This window comes from Bombina bombina, chromosome 5 (genome assembly GCF_027579735.1).
Source record: "Bombina bombina isolate aBomBom1 chromosome 5, aBomBom1.pri, whole genome shotgun sequence".
Taxonomy (NCBI): Eukaryota; Metazoa; Chordata; class Amphibia; order Anura; family Bombinatoridae; genus Bombina; species Bombina bombina.
The window spans coordinates 849,884,343-849,907,385 of NC_069503.1; the positions used below are offsets into that span (position 1 = coordinate 849,884,343).

General features: G+C 38.9%; 1 protein-coding gene across 3 annotated transcripts in view; it reads right to left on the minus strand.

Annotated features, from left to right (window-relative positions):
• Nucleotides 1-23,043, minus strand: part of ZNF521 (zinc finger protein 521) — a 577,602-nt gene that overhangs the window by 338,988 nt on the left and 215,571 nt on the right. For all 3 annotated transcript variants that reach the window (XM_053714990.1, XM_053714988.1, XM_053714989.1), the window contains one exon: nt 7,885-11,237. In XM_053714990.1, the coding sequence (XP_053570965.1) occupies nt 7,885-11,237 (3,353 nt within the window). The remainder of the gene's footprint in view (nt 1-7,884; nt 11,238-23,043) is intronic.

Consider the following 23,043-nt stretch of genomic DNA (forward strand, 5'->3'; position numbering starts at 1 on the left):
AAATAACACTTATAAATAAAATGGTACTGTGCCTTTAAGAGAAAAAAAGCTGCACAAATTCTGCAAAACAGTGTAAAAAAGCAGTAAACATAACTAAATTTTTACAGTCGTATCATATAGCCTTAGTAACTTTGCACAGCTATGCAAATAAACAATTAACCCCTTAATGGCAAAACCGGATTGAAAAAAACATCAAAACCAGTAAAAAAGACTTTCAGCACCTTGCCACAGCTCTGCTGTGGCTCCTACCTGCCCTTCAGAACAATTTGTGGGGAAAAAAAACTTATTTTACAGCCCTCAAACACGACAGGAACCTCTGGAGAAGCAGTTAGAAGTCTCAGAGGAAAAGAAACTGCACAAATGAGGCCCAAAAATAGGCCCTCCCACCTCACTCGAGTTTTGAGGCCTAACAGACAAACACTAGAGTGTCTCAAAATTAACCATGTGGGTTAAAAAACCCTAAAACAAGCCATAATGACCCCTTTAGTCCCTTCAAAAAAACGTTATAATTGCATCATTTACTGAATAAACAAAAACGTTTTTACCAAACAGTGTCACCAGTAACTAATGAGCCCTTCATGCAAGCTGAAATTCCTATCCAAGAGTCTGAATAAAGCTTACCCTTCCCTCATGGGGATATTGCCAGCCTTTTCTAGAAATAACACTGTCTGTCTAGAAAAAAATAGACTGAACATACCTTAATGCAGCTTAGCATGCAAATCGTTCCCCCAACTGAAGTTTCCCTGTACTCTTCAGCCCTTGTAAGAACAGCAGTGGATCTTAGTTACAAAATGCTAAGATCATCATCCTCCTTGCAGAAATCTTCATCCCTTTTCTGCCAGAGAGTAAATAGTACACACCAGTACCATTTAAAATAACAAACTTTTGCTTGAGAAAATAAAAACCTAACATTTTTTTGTCACCACACTCCTCTTTGCTCTTCCTAGCAGTTAAGCAGGCAGAGAGAATGACTGGGGGTGGAGCTAAGGGGGGAGCTATATAGGCAGCTCTGCTGTGGGTGCTCTCTCTGCCACTTTCTGTAGGGGAGGAGAATATCCCACAAGTAAGGATGAATCCGTGGACTCGATACATCTTACAAGAGAAAACTGTCTTTTTCATGAATGAATGTTATAGATCAGAAATCAAGCAGAGGTCTGAATACAAAAGAAATACTTTGTAATAATCTAAAATATCACAGTGTGAGTTTGTTTCCACAATTAGGTTATGCAAATCAAGGGAAACTCACAGATAAAACTATTAAAAAGCTTGGTTAAATCAATGCTTCTTGTCTCCTTTGATGAGTCCAATTAAGAACAAAACATAATGTATGCTTACCAGATAAATGCCTTTCCTTCCTGGCAGGAAGAGTTCACGACTTCATTCCTTACTGTTAGGAAATACAACACCTGGCCACCAGGAGGAGGCAAAGACACCCCAGCCAAAGGCTTAAATTTCCCTCCCACTTCCCCTATCCCCCAGTCATTCTGCCGAGGGAAGAAGAAAAAGTAGGAGAAACATCAGGGTATAAAAGGTGCCAGAAGAAATAATATAAAAATGGAGCCCTCCATCAAAAACATAAATTACGGGCGAGGTCGTGAACTCTCCCTGCCAGGAAGGTAAGGAATTTATCTGGTAAGCATAAATAATGTTTTCCTTCCATAAGGCTGGGAGAGTCCACAACTTCATTCCTTAAAGTGAAAGTAAAGTTTTAACCATACAATTAATGCCATAGATTCAGCTTCTAACACTGTATGTAGTTGCTAAGTTAACATATCTGTTTTTTTTTATCCTCCGCCCACCCGCTCAGTTTCTGGTTTCTCAAGTAAGAGCGGTCCCACCCGCTCTTACGTGGTAATCTGTGCTCGTTCCCATGAAACATCAGGTTTTGTGCTTGCGTTTAGCTGCGGTCTCTGCTATGAATCACTCTATGTGATCTCGATGTTGAAGCAGTGCGCATGCGTGTCTCATGAACGTGCTGCTATACAGGGAGTGAATTCAATGAGACACGCATGGGTACTTTAAATTGGGGGGTGTGAGTGAGTAATCCAGACGCCACTGGGGGACCACTCAGAATCCGAAAGACGATATTCGTCATTTGCAAATAAATCATTTTTATTTATCCAGGCGGAGGAACGGCTATCTATATTTGCGGATTTAAAGGTAAAATTATACGTTTTTTTAGTAATTTAATAAAAAATTAATGAATTAAACTTAACCTACATTTATATGTACTTTGCGTTTCTGCATAGAGGTCCTTGATACTTTACTTTTCCTTTAATGTTGGGAAAACTATACCCATACAAGTAAGTCCTCCACACTTTATGGTAGATACGACGAGTAACTGGCTTACGAGTTTGAACCAGAGTGTTGATAACACTCTCAGAAAACCCTCTCTTGGCTAAGACTAAGCGTTTAATCTCCACATAGTCAGCCTCAGAGAATCTAGATTTTGATAAACGAAGGGACCCTGTATCAACAGATCTCTGCGACAAGGTAACCTCTACTGAGGAGATGAGAACATCCTCAGCAGATCCGCAAACCACGTCCTTCGCGGCCACGACAGAGCAATCAGAATCACTGATGCTTGCTCCTGCTTGATGCGAGCCACCACACGAGGGAGAACCAGCAATGAAGGAAAAAGATATATGAGTCTGAACCTCCATGGTTCTGAAAGGGCATCTATCAATTGATCTCAACCTATACCTGGGTAGTTTGGTGTTGAGGTGGGATGGCATGAGATCTATCTCCGGAGTCCCCCCACTCACTGCATATCTCTTCAAACACCTTGGGTGGAGAGACTATTCCCCTGGGTGAAAGGATTGCCTGCTGAGGAAGTCCGCTTCCCAGTTGTCCATCCCAGAATGTGGATCGCTGACAGCATACATCTGTGAGTCTCCACCCACTGAGATACTTCTCTCATCGGCAAGGGACTTCTCGTTCCCCCCTGATGGTTGATGTAGGCAACCCAGATTATATTGTCTGATTGGAATCTGATAAACTGAGACAAACCCAAAAGGGGCCAAGCCTTCAAGGCATTGAAGACTGACCCTAGTTCCAAAATAATTGGAAGAGAGGACTCCTCCTGAGTCCACTGACCTTGTGCCATCTTGGCACCCCAAGCTGCTGCCCAGCCAGAAAGGCTTGCGTCCTTAGTCACAATCTCCCAGGACAGTCTCAAGAAGCATGTGCCTTGGGACAGATGATCTGGACAGAGCCACCAAGAGAGCGAATCTCTAAACAGGATGTCCAGCACGATCTGTTGAGACAGATCTGAATGGTCACCGTTCCATTGTCTCAGCATGCATAGTTGTAAGTGTCTGAGATGGAATCTGGCAAAAGGAATGATGTCTATACAAGACACCATGAGTCCAATCACCTCCATACACTGAGCCACTGAGGGTCTCCTGTGAGGAATATTCTCATGGATATGGAGTCTATTATTGTCCCCAGGAAATTCACCCTTGTACTTGGAGTAAGAGAACTCTTTTCCAAGTTTATCATCCATCCATGTGATCGAAGAAGATTGAGAAGGGACTCTGAATGGTCTTCCGCTAGATGAAAAGATGCCTCATGTTCTGGCAACAGCTAGAAGAGCCCCCAGAACTTTCGTAAATATCCTTGGAGTAGTTGCTAGGCCAAACGGAAGAGATATGAACTGGAAGTGCTGGTCCAGAAAAGCAAACCTCAAGAACTGAAAATGTTCCCTGTGAATCGGGACATGAAGGTATGCATCCTTCGGGTCTATTGTGGTCATAAATTGTCGTTCCTGAACCAGAGGAAGGATTGACCATATTGTCTCCATCTTGAAAGAGGGAACACTCAGAAACTTGTTTAGACACTTTAGATCCAGAATTGGACAAAAAGTTCCCTCCTTCTTTGGAACCTTGAAAAGGTTTGCATAAAACCCCAAACCTCTTTCTGCTGTAGGGACAATTACTCCTAGAGAGGAGAGATCCCGTACACAACCTAAGAAGGCAGCCTTCTTTCCTCGTCTTGTAGGCAGATTGGAGAGTAGGAATCTGCCCCTGGGCAGATGAAACTTGAATCCTATCCTGTATCCTCGAGATACAACCTCCAGGACCCAAGGGTCTTGTACATCCTGGAACCAAGCATCTGAAAAAAGAGACAGTCTGCCCCCTACTCGATCTAATTCTGGATCGGGGGCCGCCCCTTCATGCCGATTTGTTCTTGATGGGCTTCTTAGTTTGTTTGGACTTATTCCAGGAGTGAGCCGGCTTCCAAGTACTCTTGGGCTGCTCAGACTTGGATGAGGATTGCTGTTATTGTTACTTTTGTCAGCACGAAAGGAACGAAAATTAGACAATTGCCGTCCCATAGAACTATTCTTCTTATCCTGCGGTAGGAAGGCACCTTTCCCTCTGGTAACCGTAGAGATAATGGAGTCCAGCCCTGGACCGAATAAAATCTTCCCCTTAAAGGGAAGAGAAAGGAGTCTGGATTTAGAAGTCATATTCACAGACCAAGACTTCAACCAGAGAGCCCGGTGGGCTAGAACTGCCAAGCCAGATGCCATTGCATTTATGCGAATAATCTACATATTCGCTTCACATATGAAAGAGTTAGCAATTCTCAGTGCTTTAATTCTCTCCTGAATATCCTCGAGGGGAGTCTCCACCTCAATTAGCTCTGACAAAGTGTCACACCAGTAGGTATCTGCTCCAGCAACTGCGGCTACAGCTTCCGGCGGTTGAAATAAAAACACTGTATGTTGAAACATCTTTCCTCAGAAAAGTTTCCATTTTTTTGTCTATAGGCTCTCTAAAAGAAGAACTTTCCTTCAAAGGCATAGTAGTATGCTTAGCCAGTGTAGAGATAGCGACATCCAACTTAGGGATGGAGCCCCACAAATCTAATTGAGAGTCAGGGACCGGGAATAATTTTTTAAAAGTAGACAAGGGGGAAAAAGAAGTTCCTACTCTTTCCCAATCGTTACTAACAATATTTGCCATCTTAAGTGGCACAGGAAAAGTCAGAGGGACCTTCCTATCTTCATAAACCCTGTCTAATTTAGGGATCTTAGGTTCCTCAGGGAGTGTAGCCTCTGGAACCTCTAGCGTAGACAGAACCTCCTTTAATAAAAAATGCAGATGCTCCATTTTAATCGAAAGGAGGGTTCCTCTGCTGAAGGAGGTTTAGAAACTGAAGTCTCCGACTCAGAAAGTTCACCCTCTGAAGCTACATAGGTTAACTCCCCCTCGGATAGCTGGGATATAGTAGCTAAATCCGACAAATATTTAGATGACTCTAGGTCAGGAGAACTATGTTTAACCTTACTCTTGTGTTTGTTAGAGCGAGGTAAGGCACTCAGGGCCGCAGACACTGCTGATTGTAACTGCTGGAAAAAGGCCCCCTCCAGATGGAGGATTAGATGAGCCGCGGGGAAGTGCATGTGGAGCGGGTAATATAGAAAAGGTAGTAATTTCATTGGGGACCAGATTCCTGAGAAGTAGACGTCTCAGAGGGGCTAATAGCACTATGAGTATTAGCAGGCTTGTCTCCCTTCTTAGACTTTAGAACAGTGTTTAAGCAAATGGAACAAAATTCAGCAGGCAGGCAAGCCCCAGCTTTCTCACAATATAAACAATTAATTAATTATTATTAATCAGTACAGAAGGAGCGGAACCTTCTAATGTAGTATCAAAGTCCTCCATAGCTTTGTATATACCCAAAGAAGGACAAACAAAAATAAACATTTTTATTTAAAAAGACGGCACCTTAATACTCCCAATGGTTGGAGCACTCACCACCTAATAGACCCAGACAGCTAACAGTGAACACGCTCTCCTCAGGAATGTTGTCTGCAGCAGGATCTTAGGAAATCAAAAAAGACCGCACTAGGTCACGTGGTGCTTAAGACAGGATTTCCCCTGTTATGAAAAAGCTATTATGAGCTGCGCAACACTTCAAAAACGAAAGTGAAACCTGTTTGTTTCAAGCCAAAAAACACACAGCCTATGAGCCAAAAAACAACTTAAGCAGATATAAATCCTCAAGTTGTTCAAATAATCTCCCAGAAGGAGATATTAACCCTTGATCCTATAAAGGTATAAAGGAGCCACACTGTGACCCTGTATAGGGTTTTAAAGTGTATATATAAAAAACGGTCGTTACCCTCCAGGATCCATGCTCTGGAATAGGCACAGTCTCTCAAGAGTGACAGTGTTGCAGCAGCGCTTCTAGCATGGACTTGAGTGTGTAACAGCAAGCAGTGAAACTCGTCAACACTGATTGCTCAGGAGCTGAAAAACTTTTCCCTGCGTCTCCAGAGTCTAACTTTCATCAATACTCTCACTGATAGGTTAACATGATTACTTAAAACTCCAGTCCTTTCTTGAAGGAAACATACCCATTACAGGACTATACAAATCGTCTGCCACTTCTCTGCCACCTCCTATAGTGACGAAAGGCAAAGAATAACTGGGGGATAGGGGAAGGGATATTTGAGTCTTTGGCTGGTGTGGCTTTGCCTCCTCCTGGTGGCCAGGTGTTGTATTTCCATACAGTAAGGAATGAAGTTGTGGACTCTCCCTGCCTTATGGAAGGAAATGTAAATAGGCATCTGCTCTCATCTAATTAATCACTGTGTAGAATGTGGTTAGGTCAGCTAAAATGTCTCCATACTTGAAAGGATATAAACCCAAATTGTTTATTTCATGATTCAGATAGAACACACAATTTTGAACAACTTCCAATTTACTATTATCTATTACTGTGTTCTTTTGGTATCCTTTGTTGAAAATACCTAGGTATTCTTGGATAAGCTGCAAGAAGAGAGGAGAGGAACAAGAAGGTAAGAGGATTTGCTCTTGAGTGAAGAAGGGGAGTGACATTATCACCTTATCCCATGTAGGGTGCTGTGGCACCCTCCCTGGACGACATATTGGTTCAGGCGCCATCTTTTCAACAAGCAAAATCTCACACAGATCGTTCCCACGGATGGAATGTGAATCTTTCTTTCTGTGAAGGCACATGTATGTCTCTTTTCATTGGCTCATCTGATTTGCTCAGCTAACTCCAAGTAGTGTGTTACTGATCATTTAACAAACAATATCAAGAGCACAAAGCAAATTTGATAATAGAAGTAAATGGGAAAATTGTTTAAAATTGCATGCTCTATATGAATCACGAAATTAAAAAAATGTGTGTTTCATATCCCTTTAAGAACATTGCAACTTAGAAATGTTCTCTCATCTATTTGAAAGAGCAACATTTCATATGTATAGCTATTTTTTGCCTGAAAAGTAAAAGCAGTTTAAATGTAAACGAATATACCTGTATAAGTTGTGGACTTCCAACTAATACACATTGGCTTATAGGCACTTCCTACTAATGATCAGTAATTTAAAAAAAAAAAGAATATACATATATTTTTTTATTTTAAAAGAAAATCATCCTTGTTTGAATGTTGAATTTAAAACATAAACTTTTTTTTAATACAGTGTCCTGATTAAGTATGATTGAGGCCCTCCAGCCTCTTTGTTAACATACTAAATAAATATTGACTTATATTGCAATGTCGTTTTACTCCCCTTAATTAAACAATTCAAGGGGAATTCCAATTTGCCTTTAAAGGTCCCTTAAATCTTTAATTATGCTCTCCCACCTTTTTGGTTATGTAGCAACACAGCACATTTCAAATGATTGTGCTTTTTTAATACAGACACATTTAGAACTTTGAAACAATATTTGTCTGGACTTCTCTCACCTGTATGTATAGCTTTTGGCACTGTCAGTTTATACTGTGAAGAGGTTCCAAGGTGTAATTAGCAAACTTGGTATATTACAAGAATCAAATAAATGTAAACAACAGAACAAGTTCAAAATAATATTAAAAATGTCTACTTAATTGAAATGCATAATTACCTCTTCAGACTGAGATGGACTTATTCTAGGCATTGGGGACACTTGTGGTGTTTTCAGCTGTGGTGTATTGTTGTCTGGTGGGAGTTCCCTATGGATTGTCTGAATGTGATTTTGAAGTTCAGTTTCTGATTCAAATTTAACATTACAGCTAGAGCATCTGGTCTTCAGCACAGAAGATTTATTTTTACCTTCTACACAAGGAAGGGCATCATTTTGACTTATAGCTGGTCTGTTACAGCTTAAAGCCATATTTGCATTTGGGCTAGCACTTTTACTAAGATTAACACAACTTGCACATAGCCCATAGGGCAATCCATTAATATCAAGCTTTACTAGATCCTGCTTTGAGCGGAATTCTTTTAGGCAAGATGCACATTTGAATAATTTCTGCAAGTTTTGTACACGGGCAGAGGACTGGATTGAAGATCCATTCCCTGTCTTCTGCATGTGGAATGTTCCATGAATTTTAAGTTCTAGAGTGGAAGTCACTGTCTGCATGCACACCACACAGCGAAATCCTGTAAGAGAGTTCCTTAGATCTGGATGCATCTGACAATGTTCCAAGAAATCTTCCTCACTATGTAGAGGAAGTTTGCAAATTCTGCAGTTCCCAGTGTCTAGACTCTTACTATGTGTGACTTTGTGTTCTGTAAGTGTTAACAGGGAAGGGAAACGTTCTCCACAGATTGGACACATGTAATGCTTTACAGGTCCCAAATGTGTCTGCATGTGCTCTCTCAGACCACTTTCGGAGAAGAATGTACGGGAACACACATTGCATTTATAGTTTCCTTTAATTAATTCAGCCTTCTTCTTTACAATAGCACTCTCTCCAGGCCTTATATTGTGGTCTCTGAGCTGGTGATTTTGTAGAAGAGAGTCCATGGTGTAGGCAGCACCACAAATGTCACAACCATACATTGGTTCAGAGGTATCAATATCTTCTTCACTACCATCATGACTATTATGGGATTCTTGATTGTTGGTTAACAAGCTCTGAAGCTCCACTTCCTCTTTTTGAACTTCCTGAGAAGCTCCATTGGTTCCACAATTTGGTGTTTTGGCATCAAATACACAGTGTTTTTCCCGCAAGTGTTTTTCCAATAAAATGATAGCATGAAAAGCTTTGCTGCAAAACTTACAATTATATTTTTTGCTGTGTGTGGTTATGTGACACTGTAGTTCCACTTCTGTACCAAAAGATTCACCACAGAAAATGCACTTGTGAATTTTTCCCTGGTTCTCTAAGTGATTGTGTTTCACATGGAGTTGCAAATCTGTTTCTGTGCGGAAATCCCAATTACAGGAAGTGCAACGGTACACCTTTTTTTCATTGCTATGTTTTACAGCCAAGTGAAGTTGAATAGAGACCTTGGAGTCAAACACCTCCTGACACAATGTACAACGAAAGAATACAAACGTATGCATGTCTAGCAAGTGCTTCTGCAAGTCATCCACTGAAGTGAATTGCTTGTCACAGCTTTCACAGATATAATATGTAGATGTTATCATGAAGTGAATGGTAACATGCTTCAGAAGGGATTCTTGATTTGGAAATTCTTTGTTGCACTGGGGACATGTGAGTTTTGGCAAAACTGTATCAAGATGAGTTTTTAAGTGAGTCTGAAACCCATCAAGGGATGAGTACTTGGCACCACACTGATTACAGATGTACTCGCCTGCAGGCCTAGTTGGAGTGCCACCTAAAGTATGCATCATCTTTAAAGAGGACTGTTCTAAAGTAACAGGAGATAAGGGACTTAAAGCCCTAGATTTCTTGCCATTATGAATATAGTTTAATGCCAACGGAATGTTCTTGTGATTTTCTTTAATATGCTTGTTTAATTTAAGGACACTGTTAAAGATTGGTGAATTGGTGCAGTAGGAACAAGAATACACTTCTACTACAGGATCCTTTGGAGTTCCTAATACTGGAGAGCCAAAACGAGAACCACTGAGGTCACAATGAACTTGTCGGATGTGCTCTTCTAAAGTGGTGTCTGTAAGGAATCCCATGTAACAGTGGGGACAGAAAAATGCATTGCTATCTTTTGCAACTGGATTTGCAAATCCATGTGAGCTTCTAATATGCTCCTGAAGTATATTAAGGTCATTGAATATTTCAGGGCAAAAGTTACACTGATAGACCATGGTTGGTATGGTGGAAACCATTAGTGATGGATCCTGAGCTTCATGTATCTGTTTCAGATGTTCATTTAAATTGTAGAGAGATGGTAATACTTCCAGGCAATACTGACAAATGTGAGCCTGCTCAGGTTTATCTAAATGCATAGTTTTTAGATGTATTTGTAAAACTGCCAAACTTGAAAATAACTGTTTGCTGCAGTAGATGCAGCTATATGTAACCTTTGCTTGTTTACTAGATGGGGCATTGGCATCCCCAGTTTGAGGTGCTGCCCGTTTTCGTCCACGTGTTTTTGTTAATGGAGGTGCAACTTCAACCATTGTGGAACTGTCTACAGATAGATTTGAGTCTGGGGTGGTGCTTGATACTGACGTATATCCTACAGTAACTAAGGAAGGACTGTTGCTGGGATTGCAAGACTCCGGATGCTGATGACTGTCCATATGGCTGTAGAGTTCTTCAATACTGTGAAAGTTTTCAGAGCAAATGTTACAAGCATTTTTCTTTTCATTGCTATGCATTTGTTCCATATGATTTAAAAGTGATGTTTCTTCAACAAAAATCTCATGACAGTATATACACTGAAGAGCAGCCCGGTCATCATTTGGTGAACATTCAGGATGACAGTCTGCTATATGCTTCTGGAGATCGTCAGGAAAATCAAAACCTTCTTCACATTGGCTGCATTTCTGAGTATCCTTCATCTTCCAATCCTCCATTCTAGACCCAGACTGAGAACAATCTTTGTTTCTTTCATGGACTTGCATGTGCCCATGCAAAGAACTAGAAGACAGAAAGCCTCGTCGACAAATGGCACATTTATATGGCTTGTTTGATGTGTGAGTCTTTAAATGAATTTTAAGGTGATCACTCCTAGAAAATGCTGCATCACACTCACTGCAGTGATACTTCTTATCGCCAGTATGTAGTTTTATATGTCTATCTCGACTTCGCTTATGCTTAAACAGTCTACTACAATAGGTGCACTTGAAGGGAAGTTTATCACTGTGGCTTTGCTCATGGTGCTTTAAGTAGCTGAGGCGACTAAAGGACTTGTCACAAAACTGGCATGGATATGGTAACCCAGGAATACCTTCATCCTCACCAAAATCACAACCTTCTCCGTGACTAGGTGATGTTTGGTCTTTGCTTGAAGGTGATGAAGCTGGCCATGAGCAAGATGGATCATCTTCCACATCACCACCATCTGAAAAAGAAACCAATAAATTAGATACCTCGCATATAGAGACAAAAGTCGACTATGTGAGAATTGCTTTTCAAGTTTTTATGAAAAACAATTTTCCTAAAGATTGAATACGATTAAATGGAGAATAATAGCTAGCGAAAAAAAAGCATTAGATTTTCATTACTCAGTAATATTCAAATTCTAGTTATGTACAATAAACATACAATTGGAAAGGCTGAATAAGCAAAACGTGCATATTGCAAGTGATAAGGACTTATTCATTCGTCTAAACTGAATATCTGCCCTGTGTTTAGGGCCAGTACAAACAAAGCACAATAACCCCATGAGTTTGTGACTGCAGAATGTGCCTGTTGGTGTGTGTGAGTAAAGGAAACAGTAATGAAACCTCAAGCTCATTTTGCTAACAATGAGTCAGTACTAAGTTTGGTATGAGTGTTAGTATAAAGTCACTGGCCACATTTTCTCTCTCTCTCTGGCCCCCTACATGTAGCATTTTATTTTTTTTTAATGCTCAGGATATTCAGAATTTATTTTTATTGTATAAAAACAAAGAAAATTCACTGATTGTAAAGGTGAAAATATTCCAATGTCCCTAATTATACCATTAATTTACAATGAAAATTCCTTCTGTTAAAAAAAATAAAAATCAAAAGAAAGAAAGAAAGATCCAAGTGAACAACAATATTTAAGTACATGTTCGTTTTACACAGTTCATTGTGTTCAGGTTCAAGGGGTTCTCCAACATTTCTTCCTTTCTATAAAACTCTGGTGTGCTGAACTTCCTTTGGAAAATAACACTGCTACATTTTAAGTGATACAGACAAAGCACCAAACTGGAAACAGGAAAATTGATAAATGTATGGACGGAGCTAAAAGATTTATTGGAAACACAAAAAGCTTAACAGGTGTCCATGACAAAAGTTACCTCAATTATGCAGAATGTGTGGCTATAAATAAAGGCACACTCACAATTATATAAACAGGGAATATCCACTAGTTCCTTACCAGTAACAAAATTATATTGTTTTATGCAAACACACAAACATAATTTATGTTAAAAACGAACGAAAGAGCAAAATTATTGCACAGAACTGAAATTCATCAATACCAATATATGTATTAACAGTTGTTGTTTGGTTTTTTTTTTAACCCCCTCCTCAGATACATACTTTTATAAATATATTTGCATTGATAAAGCCAAGAGAGTACTTTTCAATATAGAGATATTAAATGTGAATTTGCAAGAAAGTCCTGCACAAGATTGCTGGGCTCAACAGATAAAATAACCAACATAGAAACAGCAATTGTACTCAACATGTGATAATTATTTGTATTATTCATAATAAGTTAATTGAACAAACCTTCCATAAAGGATTTAAGTGTAATGATGAGATTTCTGACTGACTTCACTCATAGGAGGCAGCACTTAACTTTGTATCAGTGATATTATTTTTTCATTTATGTGTAGAGCGCCAACAGATTCCACGGTGCCAGTCCAAATTATACACAATATATGGTGCTAAACCTCTGTTTCGCTTGTTGCCCATGTCTATAGTCTGACTTTCTATAACTAGAGAGCCAGTGATATTTCTTATAAAATAGGTGGTCACAATTCAGAGTAATCAAGCTTTTCTTAACTGCATCTCTAATCAGCAAAGCATTACCTTTTCTATTCCTGATCTCCCACATCTGTGGCAAGAAAATGATCATTTTAAACATGAAAGCCTTGAATGGTACGCAATATATAAACAGAACTGAAGCCTACTTTCATTTAAGGTAAAAATATTTTCACTACAACCTTAAATCCCTTAATTATGCACAGGAAACAGATGAGGATCCATTCCTTTCCTGCATCAAGAAACTGATGACAACACCATATCACTATCAATGCCAGATGGCAACCATCTAACACTGTGAAAACAACCAAACACCACTTCTGGATGCCTGCCCATTACAACAATTCTTTTTTATTACAAGCTGGAAATGGTAGGATTTAGAAAAAAAGGTATTATTGTTCACAAAAAAAAAATCACACTGTTTGTGGGGGCTATTCATCTTAAGTAATCCAAGAGGAAAATATTTATTGCAGCCAACATGGCTGAAAAATTAAAAACAGTTAATGTGTTATTACAGTTTTAAGGGTTTACCATGAATTAAGTATAACAGTTAATTTTCCTGGATAGTCACTACCCACTGCAAATGTATTTATTGCAAGCTGGGCTATAAAGAAGTCTTAAAATGTTTGGTGACAATGTAGAAAGGTGCACATCTTCCCAAAACGTAAACCCACTAATTCTTCCCTGGACCATTATCTAAAATGTGTGCATTCAGGCAAACTCCTGAACTTCCATTACTGTGAACTGTTTTTAACCCCTTAAGGACCGGGAACATCAGAGGAGAAACTTACTTAAAGTGATGGTAAACCTTAACTAATCAAATGCCATATATTTAATCTTTTCCATTAAAAAGAAAATGTGTACCTTTTCTATTTAATCCATCTGTGAAAGGGTTAAATTAGTGCATATAGTAATGCTTCTATTGCAATGTTATGCCGGCCCACTTGGATGAACTCTTTTTTTTTTTAATGACAATTCCAGTGAACATCCAATCAACATGTGTCACTTGACAATCTTGAAGTCCAGAAAACTCCAGCTTACTCCTGTTTGTGTAAAGGGTCATTTCATATGCAAAGGAAGGGGGTGAGGGAGACAGTGTCTGCTATTTCCCACTTGCAGTGGGTGTTCCAGCTACCTTTTTAACAGAGCTAAGCTGGGAGCATTTAAGTAAGTTTTTAAACGCTTTTATACTGTATTTTTATATCAGTATCTGTGCATATTATTCTTTATAGTAGTGTCTATTACATGCAGTTATGTGAAAATTGGTGTATACTGTCCCTTTAAAAAGCCTATGTAGAGAGTGGGTGGGACTGCTCTATACATCACAGCCCAGCCAAAAGAAGAAATGAAAGGGGGGCAGAGGAACAGACAATATCAATTAGGATTATAAATCTTTTATTATAAAATATTTATACACTTTTTTGAAAAAAATAATTATGTGGTTTTACTTGTAAACTGATATATTTTTCATTCCAACATTATTATAATCTGAAATTTACCATCACTTTAAATGGATCACTCCATTTAAACAGAAAAAGAGCCTTGTGTTTTTTATGGGGGTTTTTAATTTACATATCAAAACTATATATATATTTTTAGTAGACAACCCAAGGTACTGATCTAGGCCGATTTTGGTATTTTTTATGCCACAATTTCGCTGTCAAATACAATCAAATAAAAAAAATGTTAACTGAAATTATTTACATATCATGTATGCAATCATAAAATAAACGGTTATAAAACCTTTTCTGGGATCCCCTTTGTTTAGAAATAGCAGACATGCATGGCTTTGCCATTGCCTTTTGGTAGTTAAAAGGATGCTAACTGCAGCTGCGCACCACAATTCTAAAATTCCAGGCAGTGAAGAGGTTAATAAGGTAGCTTTTAAGGTTAAGTTTAGCTATACTATAGAGATTACCCTCCCACCTAATACCTTCAACCCCCTGATCCCTACCAGTTTCCTCCTTAACAGATCTCTTCCCTCCCTCACCCTTTTATATTTAATTTTCTGCAGTGAAGGATTTCCCCTTACCTTCCCCACCTCCCTGATCCCCCAGCTCTCTAATCCTCCCCCCTCTAACTAGTATCTGCCCTCTTAGGTACTCGCAGTGGTCTGCCAGTACCCAGTACATAGAAAAAATTATTTTTTTTTTAAATGTATTTAAAAGGACCACTCAATGCAGTAGAATTGCATAATCAATAAGTACATAATAAAAAAACAATGATTTAACACCTGCTTTGAATTTCAATTAAGCAGTAGATTTTTTTTCTGACAAATTTATTTTTTCTCCCATTTTCCAGCCCCCTGTATCATGTGACAGACATCGGCCAATCACAGACTAGTATACATAGGTCCTATGAGCTTGTGCACATGTTCAGTAGGATCTTGTTCCCCAGAAAGTGTATATAACAAGATTGTGCAAAATTTGATAATGGAAGTAAAACTGCATGCTCTTTCTGAATCCTTAAAGTTTTTGACTTGAGTGTCCCTTTAAAAACAAACTTTTTTTCTGTAGTGTAGCGGCCCCCTCCATGCAATGTTCTGTAGGGCCCCCCTCTCTCAACACATTTTCTGTAGGTAGTGGATCCCTCCCTACCTCGGTGTGGAAATCTTTTTCAGCAGTGTAACAATCCCTCCCCCTCCAGCGATGGGCCGCCCACCCGCATTCCACACGACCAATGTATGGCACCACCGTAAACCAATGCAGAGAGGGACACTGCATCAGTGATTTTCTGCCCTGCTATTTCTGCACTGCTATCAGCGAGATTGGCACAGAATGAGCCCAAGGTACGGCGCTAGTTATTAAGGGGTTAAATAAAATAACTAAACATCTTTGTCCTGGTCACACCTTTTTCCATGCTTTCAAGGCGAAACTTATATGGACATGCTAGTGTAATAATACATATAAAATATTATATTTCTTTCAATCATTTTATTTTTAAACAATTTTCTTCCTTTCACTATGTATTTAACCCCGGCATAAGGGTCTATATGTAGTCAAAGTTGAGCTAATGAGATAGCACAGAAATGGGAGGCATGCATAAACTAGTGTCACCAGACCTCTCATTTTTAACTGGATTGTCCCATTTTTTCATACTCTGTTTCATTATATCCAGAAATGTTTTAATCAATGCCTAAATGTCCGTTTTTTAAATGAGTAGTAGAAGTAATCACGGTGGTTACTTATTTTATTTTTTATTATGACCATCGCATGTGCTATTTGTACACACCGATAATAATGTTTTTATAGCAGCTACACAACCGATAACTACACTTGCCTGTATGCCGTGGTGATGGGCATTTCTGGGAGGCACTATGCAAGCCTTTTTGAGTGTGAGTGAGAGCGGAGGCGGGCAGCTTGTGAGGAGCGAGTGGTGAGACAAAGCAGCAATGTTTAAGTGGAGAGACAGAGCAGCATGAGCAAATAGAGACACATAGAATGCCTTAGCAGTAGCAATTGGAGAGACAGAGCTGAGAAGTGAGTAGAAAAAAAGGAGAGACAGAGCTGAGAAGTGAGTAGAAAAAAAGGAGAGACAGAGCTGAGCAGTGAGTAGAAAAAAGGAAAGACAGAGTTGAGCAGTGAGTAGAAGAAAAGGAGAGACAGAGCTGAGCAGTGAGTAGAAGAAAAAAAAGACAGAGCTGAGCAGTGAGTAGAAGAAAAGGAGAGACAGAGCTGAGAAGTGAGTAGAAGAAAAGGAGAGACAGCTGAGCAGTGAGTAGAAGAAAAGGAAAGACAGAGCTGAGCAGTGAGTAGAAGAAAAGGAAGGACAGAGCTGAGCAGTGAGTAGAAGAAAAGGAAAGACAGAGCTGAGCAGTGAGTAGAAGAAAAGGAGAGACAGAGCTGAGCAGTGAGTAGAAGAAAAGGAGAGACAGAGCTGAGCAGTGAGTAGAAGAAAAGGAGAGACAGAGCTGAGCAGTGAGTAGAAGAAAAGGAGAGACAGAGCTGAGCAGTGAGTAGAAGAAAAGGAGAGACAGAGCTGAGCAGTGAGTAGAAGAAAAGGAAAGACAGAGCTGAGCAGAAGAAAAGGAGAGACAGAGCTGAGCAGTGAGTAGAAGAAAAGGAGAGACAGAGCTGAGCAGTGAGTAGAAGAAAAGGAGAGACAGAGCTGAGCAGTGAGTAGAAGAAAAGGAAAGACAGAGCTGAGCAGTGAGTAGAAGAAAAGGTGAGGCAAAGCTGAGCAGTGAGTAGAAGAAAAGGTGAGGCAAAGCTGAACAATGAGTAGAAGAAAAGGTGAGGCAAAGCTGAGCAGTGAGTAGAAGAAAAGGAGAAGCAGATCAGAGCAGTGAGTAGAAAACGAGAGACAGAGCTGAGCAGTGAGTAGAAAACGAGAGACAGAACTGAGCAGTGAGTAGAAAACGAGAGACAGAGCTGAGCAGTGAGTAGAAGAAAAGGAGAGACAGAGCTGAGCAGTGAGTAGAAGAAAAGGAGAGACAGAGCTGAGTAGTGAGTAGAAGAAAAGGTGAGGCAAAGCTGAGCAGTGAGTAGAAGAAAAGGAGAGGCAGATCTGAGCAGTGAGTAGAATAAAGAAATAGACAGTGCTAAGCAGTGAGTAGAAGAAAAGGAGAGACAGAGCTGAGCAGTAAAAGAAGTGTAGAGACAGGGAAGAGTAGTAGTAACAGTAGTAGAAGAGGAGAGACAGAGAGGAGTAGTAGTAATACTAGTAGTAGAAGTGGAGAGACAGGTGAGCATCAAGTAGAGAGACGGAGAGGAGTAGTAGTAGTAGACATGGAGAGACAGCTGAGCATCAAATAGAGAGACAGAGCTGATCCTATCTTATCAAGGAGAGGCAAGCTGAGCAGAAAATGCAGAGGCCCTTACTATAAGCACCATCAACTATCAGTAGAGACACAGAAGGTAATTCATATTTTACTTACATTACATTTAAAGGGATAAGTAACCCACAAAATTATTTCCTGATTCATATAGATCATGTCATTTTAAACAACTTTCCAGTTTACTTCTATATTCAATTTTTCTTCATTCTCTTGATTTGCTTTATTGAAGGCGCAGCAATGCACTACTGGGAACTAGCTAAACACATCAGTAAATCAATGACAAGAGGCATATATGTGCAACCACCAATCAGAAGTTAGCTCCCAGCTCCTGAACCTATCTTGGTATCCTTTTGAACAAAGGATACCAAGAGAACGAAGCATATTAAATACTAGAAGTAAATTGGAAAGTTGTTTAAAATTGTAGGCTCTATCTGAATTATGTTTGCATTTCATGTCCCTTTAAAGTGATGGTAAACTCTTCCCTTAAAACAGATCCGGAATGTCAGTGATATTTTAGATGGAGTTTAACTCAAACTATTAGCTCACAGAGAAATTGACTTTTGAAGTAAGCGGCAAAGTGCAAGATATTTTAATTTCTTATCTATATTAAAAAGCAAGTTATAGCGCATCTTCATTACAACTAATGAATTAAAGTACATCTAAAATATCACAAACATTCCAGATCTGTTTTCAAAAAGGGGAGTTTGCCATCACTTTAAATCTGAGTCAGGTGGTACAGCCTCTGATTGGCTGTACCTCCTGTACATTCCGGCTTGAAAAAAGCTGCTTAAAGCGAATGTAAATTTTGATGAACCAGTGCCAGGTTTTTAATAATCCTATTAAAAACAGGGGCACTTTCATTCATCAAACTTTACATTTCACTGGTTTTATTAAAATACCTTTTCTTTGGGAAAGCCGCTCCGGCGCTTCCCACAGCCCGTCGCAAGCCTCTTCCTACGTCAGAAATTATGATCCCAGCCTTCCTCCAATCACGGCTTTGCTTTATGCAATGATTCCCCCGGGGGGGTGAGACATGATTGGAGGATGCCGGAATTGTCATTGCTGACGTATGAAGAGGCTTGCGACGGGCTGGAGAAGCGCTGGAGCGGCTTTCAAGAAGAAAAGTTAAATACTGTATTTTAACAAAAGCAGTTTGAGTGAAAGGGCCCCTGTTTTTAATAGGATTTTAAAAAAACGGGCACTCATTCTGCAAACTTTACATTCACTTTAAGTAGAAGGGCATCCAGCATTGGATGTATAAAGCCACCTAAGGGGGAGCCAAACTATACCTTATCTTTATTTCTTTCAAAATGCCCCCGACTTAACTCGCCAAATAGTTATTCTATATTTACATTTTGTTATTATAGGTGCCAAGAAAAAGCTGGCATATCTGCATTTCCGGTGCAGGGAGGTGAGGGTGACTTGTAGGCAGAGCAACAACAGTGTCAAGGAAAGTAAGAGAAGGAATGAGCAGAGTCTGATCATGTTTTGGCAGAGTCATTAGGTAAGTCTCCCAAACCGTGACAATACAGCAATATGTGGGACTGTTGAGAGATATGCATCTGTGCGTCATAGTACTAAATAATCCTTATATTCCAATGTCTATATTACTTCATAAAGAAAGTTACACACTTCCACAAAAAAATAAAAACTCTGCAATATACTTTTATTATTTAATTTGTCCCCTTTTCCTGTAGTTCCATTCTAAAATTGGGAGCTTTTCAATTCCTGTTAGAAATGGAAGTGCAGCACACTGTTATATTCCACAGAGCTATTGGCTGCACACTCTAGTGACCTATTTATAACTATACCTAATTGGCCACAGCAGAGAAGGTAACCTAATTTACAACATGGCAGCTCCCATTGTTTTATAGACACTTTACACTTATTTTGTCAATATTTAAACAGCTATTGAAACTTTAAAAAATAAATCTATATGTTTTTCTCAGACTAATCTTTTCTTTGAATGCATCATTCTATCAAGCATGCATTTAGTGTTTAATGTCCCTTTAAAGAGAAAATAATAAAGCAACAACTTATTGACACTTTTTAAAATTATGGAGTACAGATCAATTTCTACTTCTTCAAGCATTTATTGTTTCTATGGGAGACATGTCCAAGAAAATATGATGAGCTTTCCCCAAGAACAAATGTTATAATACAAAGAATATATGTTCTTGCAGAATAACTACATTTTTTAATGCAAAAATGTCTTCTATTAACTTAATATTTTACCTCATTTTAGATTTTTTTCCATCTTAACAGCAATTTATTTTGGCTAAGGAAGAAAGTGTCATATGATTTGTTTTAGTTTATTTTGCAGGCCTACACTTTTTCCATACTATAGATCCAATATATGAAGTGTTAACTGTACCTTTTTATATGCTATAAAGCACTTGGGACGAAAAACCAATAATTGGAATACTGGTTTATATGAAAATGTTCCCAGTGGAAGACAGATATGGTCAATATCTTTTAATTTCTACTTTTATACATTTTTATCATGTGTGCATATAAATCCTTTCAACACTTAATGTAACTGGTATGTGCAAATGTATTTTCCATGTTGCAGAAAGTGGTAAACATTTTAGCATTGGAAAACACTTAAAGAGACAATTCCAGCCAAAATTAAAATCGAGATTGATGCCTTTAAGTTTGCAATAGAAGCATTTTTGTAATAATGTATTACCAAAAATGCTTCTAATAAGAGTTATAGCTGTTTCAAAAGAGTATTTATATTTGCACTGTGCACCAGCATTTTAAACGGAACCTAAGGTGCTTGTATCATCTGGTAATGACTCAATTTGTGAATTGCTGACATGATTACAAGCCCCACTGGTGCTCTGAGCAGCTGCAGTATTTAAAATGCTGGTGCACTGAGAATATCTAGCTATGCTTCACAGGCACGTGCAGAGAAAAAGTGTAACCCTAAAACAATTCATATTTCTGCATTTAAATTTTGACTGGAATGTCCCTTTAACGTTGCAATGCATTTTTTTTCTAGAGCAGCTGTTTTACACTTACTAATTACAAGAAAGTTTCAGGTTTCTATACTGAAAATAATATCTAGGAAAAGATGCTGATGTGTACGTATGTGAAAGTGCAGATGTTTTTTGTGACTGCATTCACAAAGTTTCAGCATTTCCATACAGCACATTAAAAACAAGTGTGTGAACACTCAGAGATGAAAGTATCAAGCACTCCTGAGATTTCCAGTGGAAAGAGCTAGCTGACTTCTCTCCAAGCAGACAGGAATGCCCGTGATTTTGCAGCCTGAGTAAATAAAAGAGGTCCTTATTTCCTAATTTTGCTGGCTGGCCATACTGCAGCAGTCTCTGTGCTGCTGCCAAAGGGGATGCAGAACTGGAACTACACCCAAAAGCAAAAGGTCTGTCTTTGTTAGCAAGCCAGGCCTTCCTGACCATCTTCTGGCAATAAAACTGCCATTTCCTGAAAGAAAGACCTCCATCTATTGCTTGACCATTCTTTAGTCTAATGGGGCTTCACAACAGATTTTTCTTGATCTGTACTGGAACAGTAGGGCTGCTGGAAATCTCACCTGCTCAGTTGTAATTATTGGGAAGGTATTAGATAGTTGTTTGAGTGTTAAAGCAACTGAAGAAAATGTATATTAATCTTGTTTTTTTAATTTCTAGATTAGAAAAAAAGTACTTTACTAATATGGCACAAACATGTCACTATTATTAGTTCTATGAATACACATGGTTACAAATCTGTTTAGAAACTGACTGATTATGCATAAAAAACATACATTTTTCCAAAGTTATTTAGCAATATTGAACTATGTAAACTTATTTTTATGTTAACAATATACTAATGGCTTCTATAATGCTTTGTTTTCACAGACCCTAAACATAAACCTAGAGTCAACTTAAAGGGACACTGAACCCAATTTTCTTTTCTTTCGTGATTCAGATAGAGCATGCAATTTTAAGCAACTTTCTAATTTACTCCTATTATCAAATTTTCTTCAGTCTCTTGGTATCTTTATTTGAAATGCAAGAATGTAAGTTTAGATGCAGGCCCATTTTTGGTGAACAACCTGGGTTGTTCTTGCTGATTGGTGGATACATTCACCCACCAATAAACAAGTGATGCCCGGTGTCTGAACAAAAAAAAAGCTTAGATGCCTTCTTTTTCAAATAAAGATAGCAAGAGAACGAAGAAAAATTGATAATAGGACTAAATTAGAAAGTTGCTTAAAATTGCATGCTCTATCTGAATAGCAAAAGAAAACAATTGGGTTCAGTGTCCCTTTAAATAATGGATATGCAAAGAAATGTAAGACATGATTATTTAACATTCACCAGATCAGACATGAGAAACTTTGATTACATGTAGGAAATTCTCTTTAAAAAACACCCAAAAAACACAGTCTTTCCTATGATTTGCAATTAATAAAGTTTATCGATAAGTAAAACTTCACTAGGGAAAGTGAAGTTATCAGGGGAAACATTTTAAAAATTAAATCATGCTGCTACAACAACTCAAATGACCCTGTTTTTAGTGCGTAGCACCTTACAAATGCCTCTATTGTCATTTGCAGGTGTTTTTCTATTACGTTAATATGTGTTTTGCGTATTTTGACACAATCTTGTCACATTTCCATTTGCGAGATAATACGGCAAATTCTACAGGGGGAAAATGTTTAGAGAATACGCCCCACCTGGCAGAGAACTTTCAGCTACACCCATGGAATGCCCCTGTTCAGTCCAATCGTCAGGGTGGGGAAACACTTTTAACAATAGGAAAAAGGAAATTTATGCTTACCTGATAAATTTATTTCTTTTACGATTTGACGAGTCCACGGTTTTCATCCTTACTTATGGGATATTGCCTCCTGGTCAGCAGGAGGAGTCAAAGAGCACCACAGCAGAGCTGTATATATAGCTCCTCCCTTCCCTCCCACTCCAGTCATTCGACCGAAGTTAGGAAGAGAAAGGAAAAGCCAAGGTGCAGAGGTGACTGAAGTTTAACAAAAGTAAAGACCTGTCTTAGAAATGACAGGGTGGGCCGTGGACTCGTCATATAGTAAAAGAAATAAATTTATCAGGTAAGCATAAATTTCCTTTTCTTTTACAAGATATGACAAGTCCACTGATTTCATCCTTACTTATGGGATACAATACCAAAGCTATAGGACACGGATGAAAGGGAGGGACAAGACAGGAACCTAAACATAAGGCACCACTGCTTGAAGAACCTCTCTCCCAAAAACTGCCTCGGACGAGGCAAAGTATCAAATTTGGAAAAAGTGTGAAGAGACAACCAAGTTGCAGCCTTGCAAATGTGTTCAACAGAAGCATAATTTTTAATGCCCATGAGGAAGTCACAGCCCTAGTAGAATGAGCCGTAATTCTTTCAGGAGGCTGCTGTCCAGCAGTCTCATATG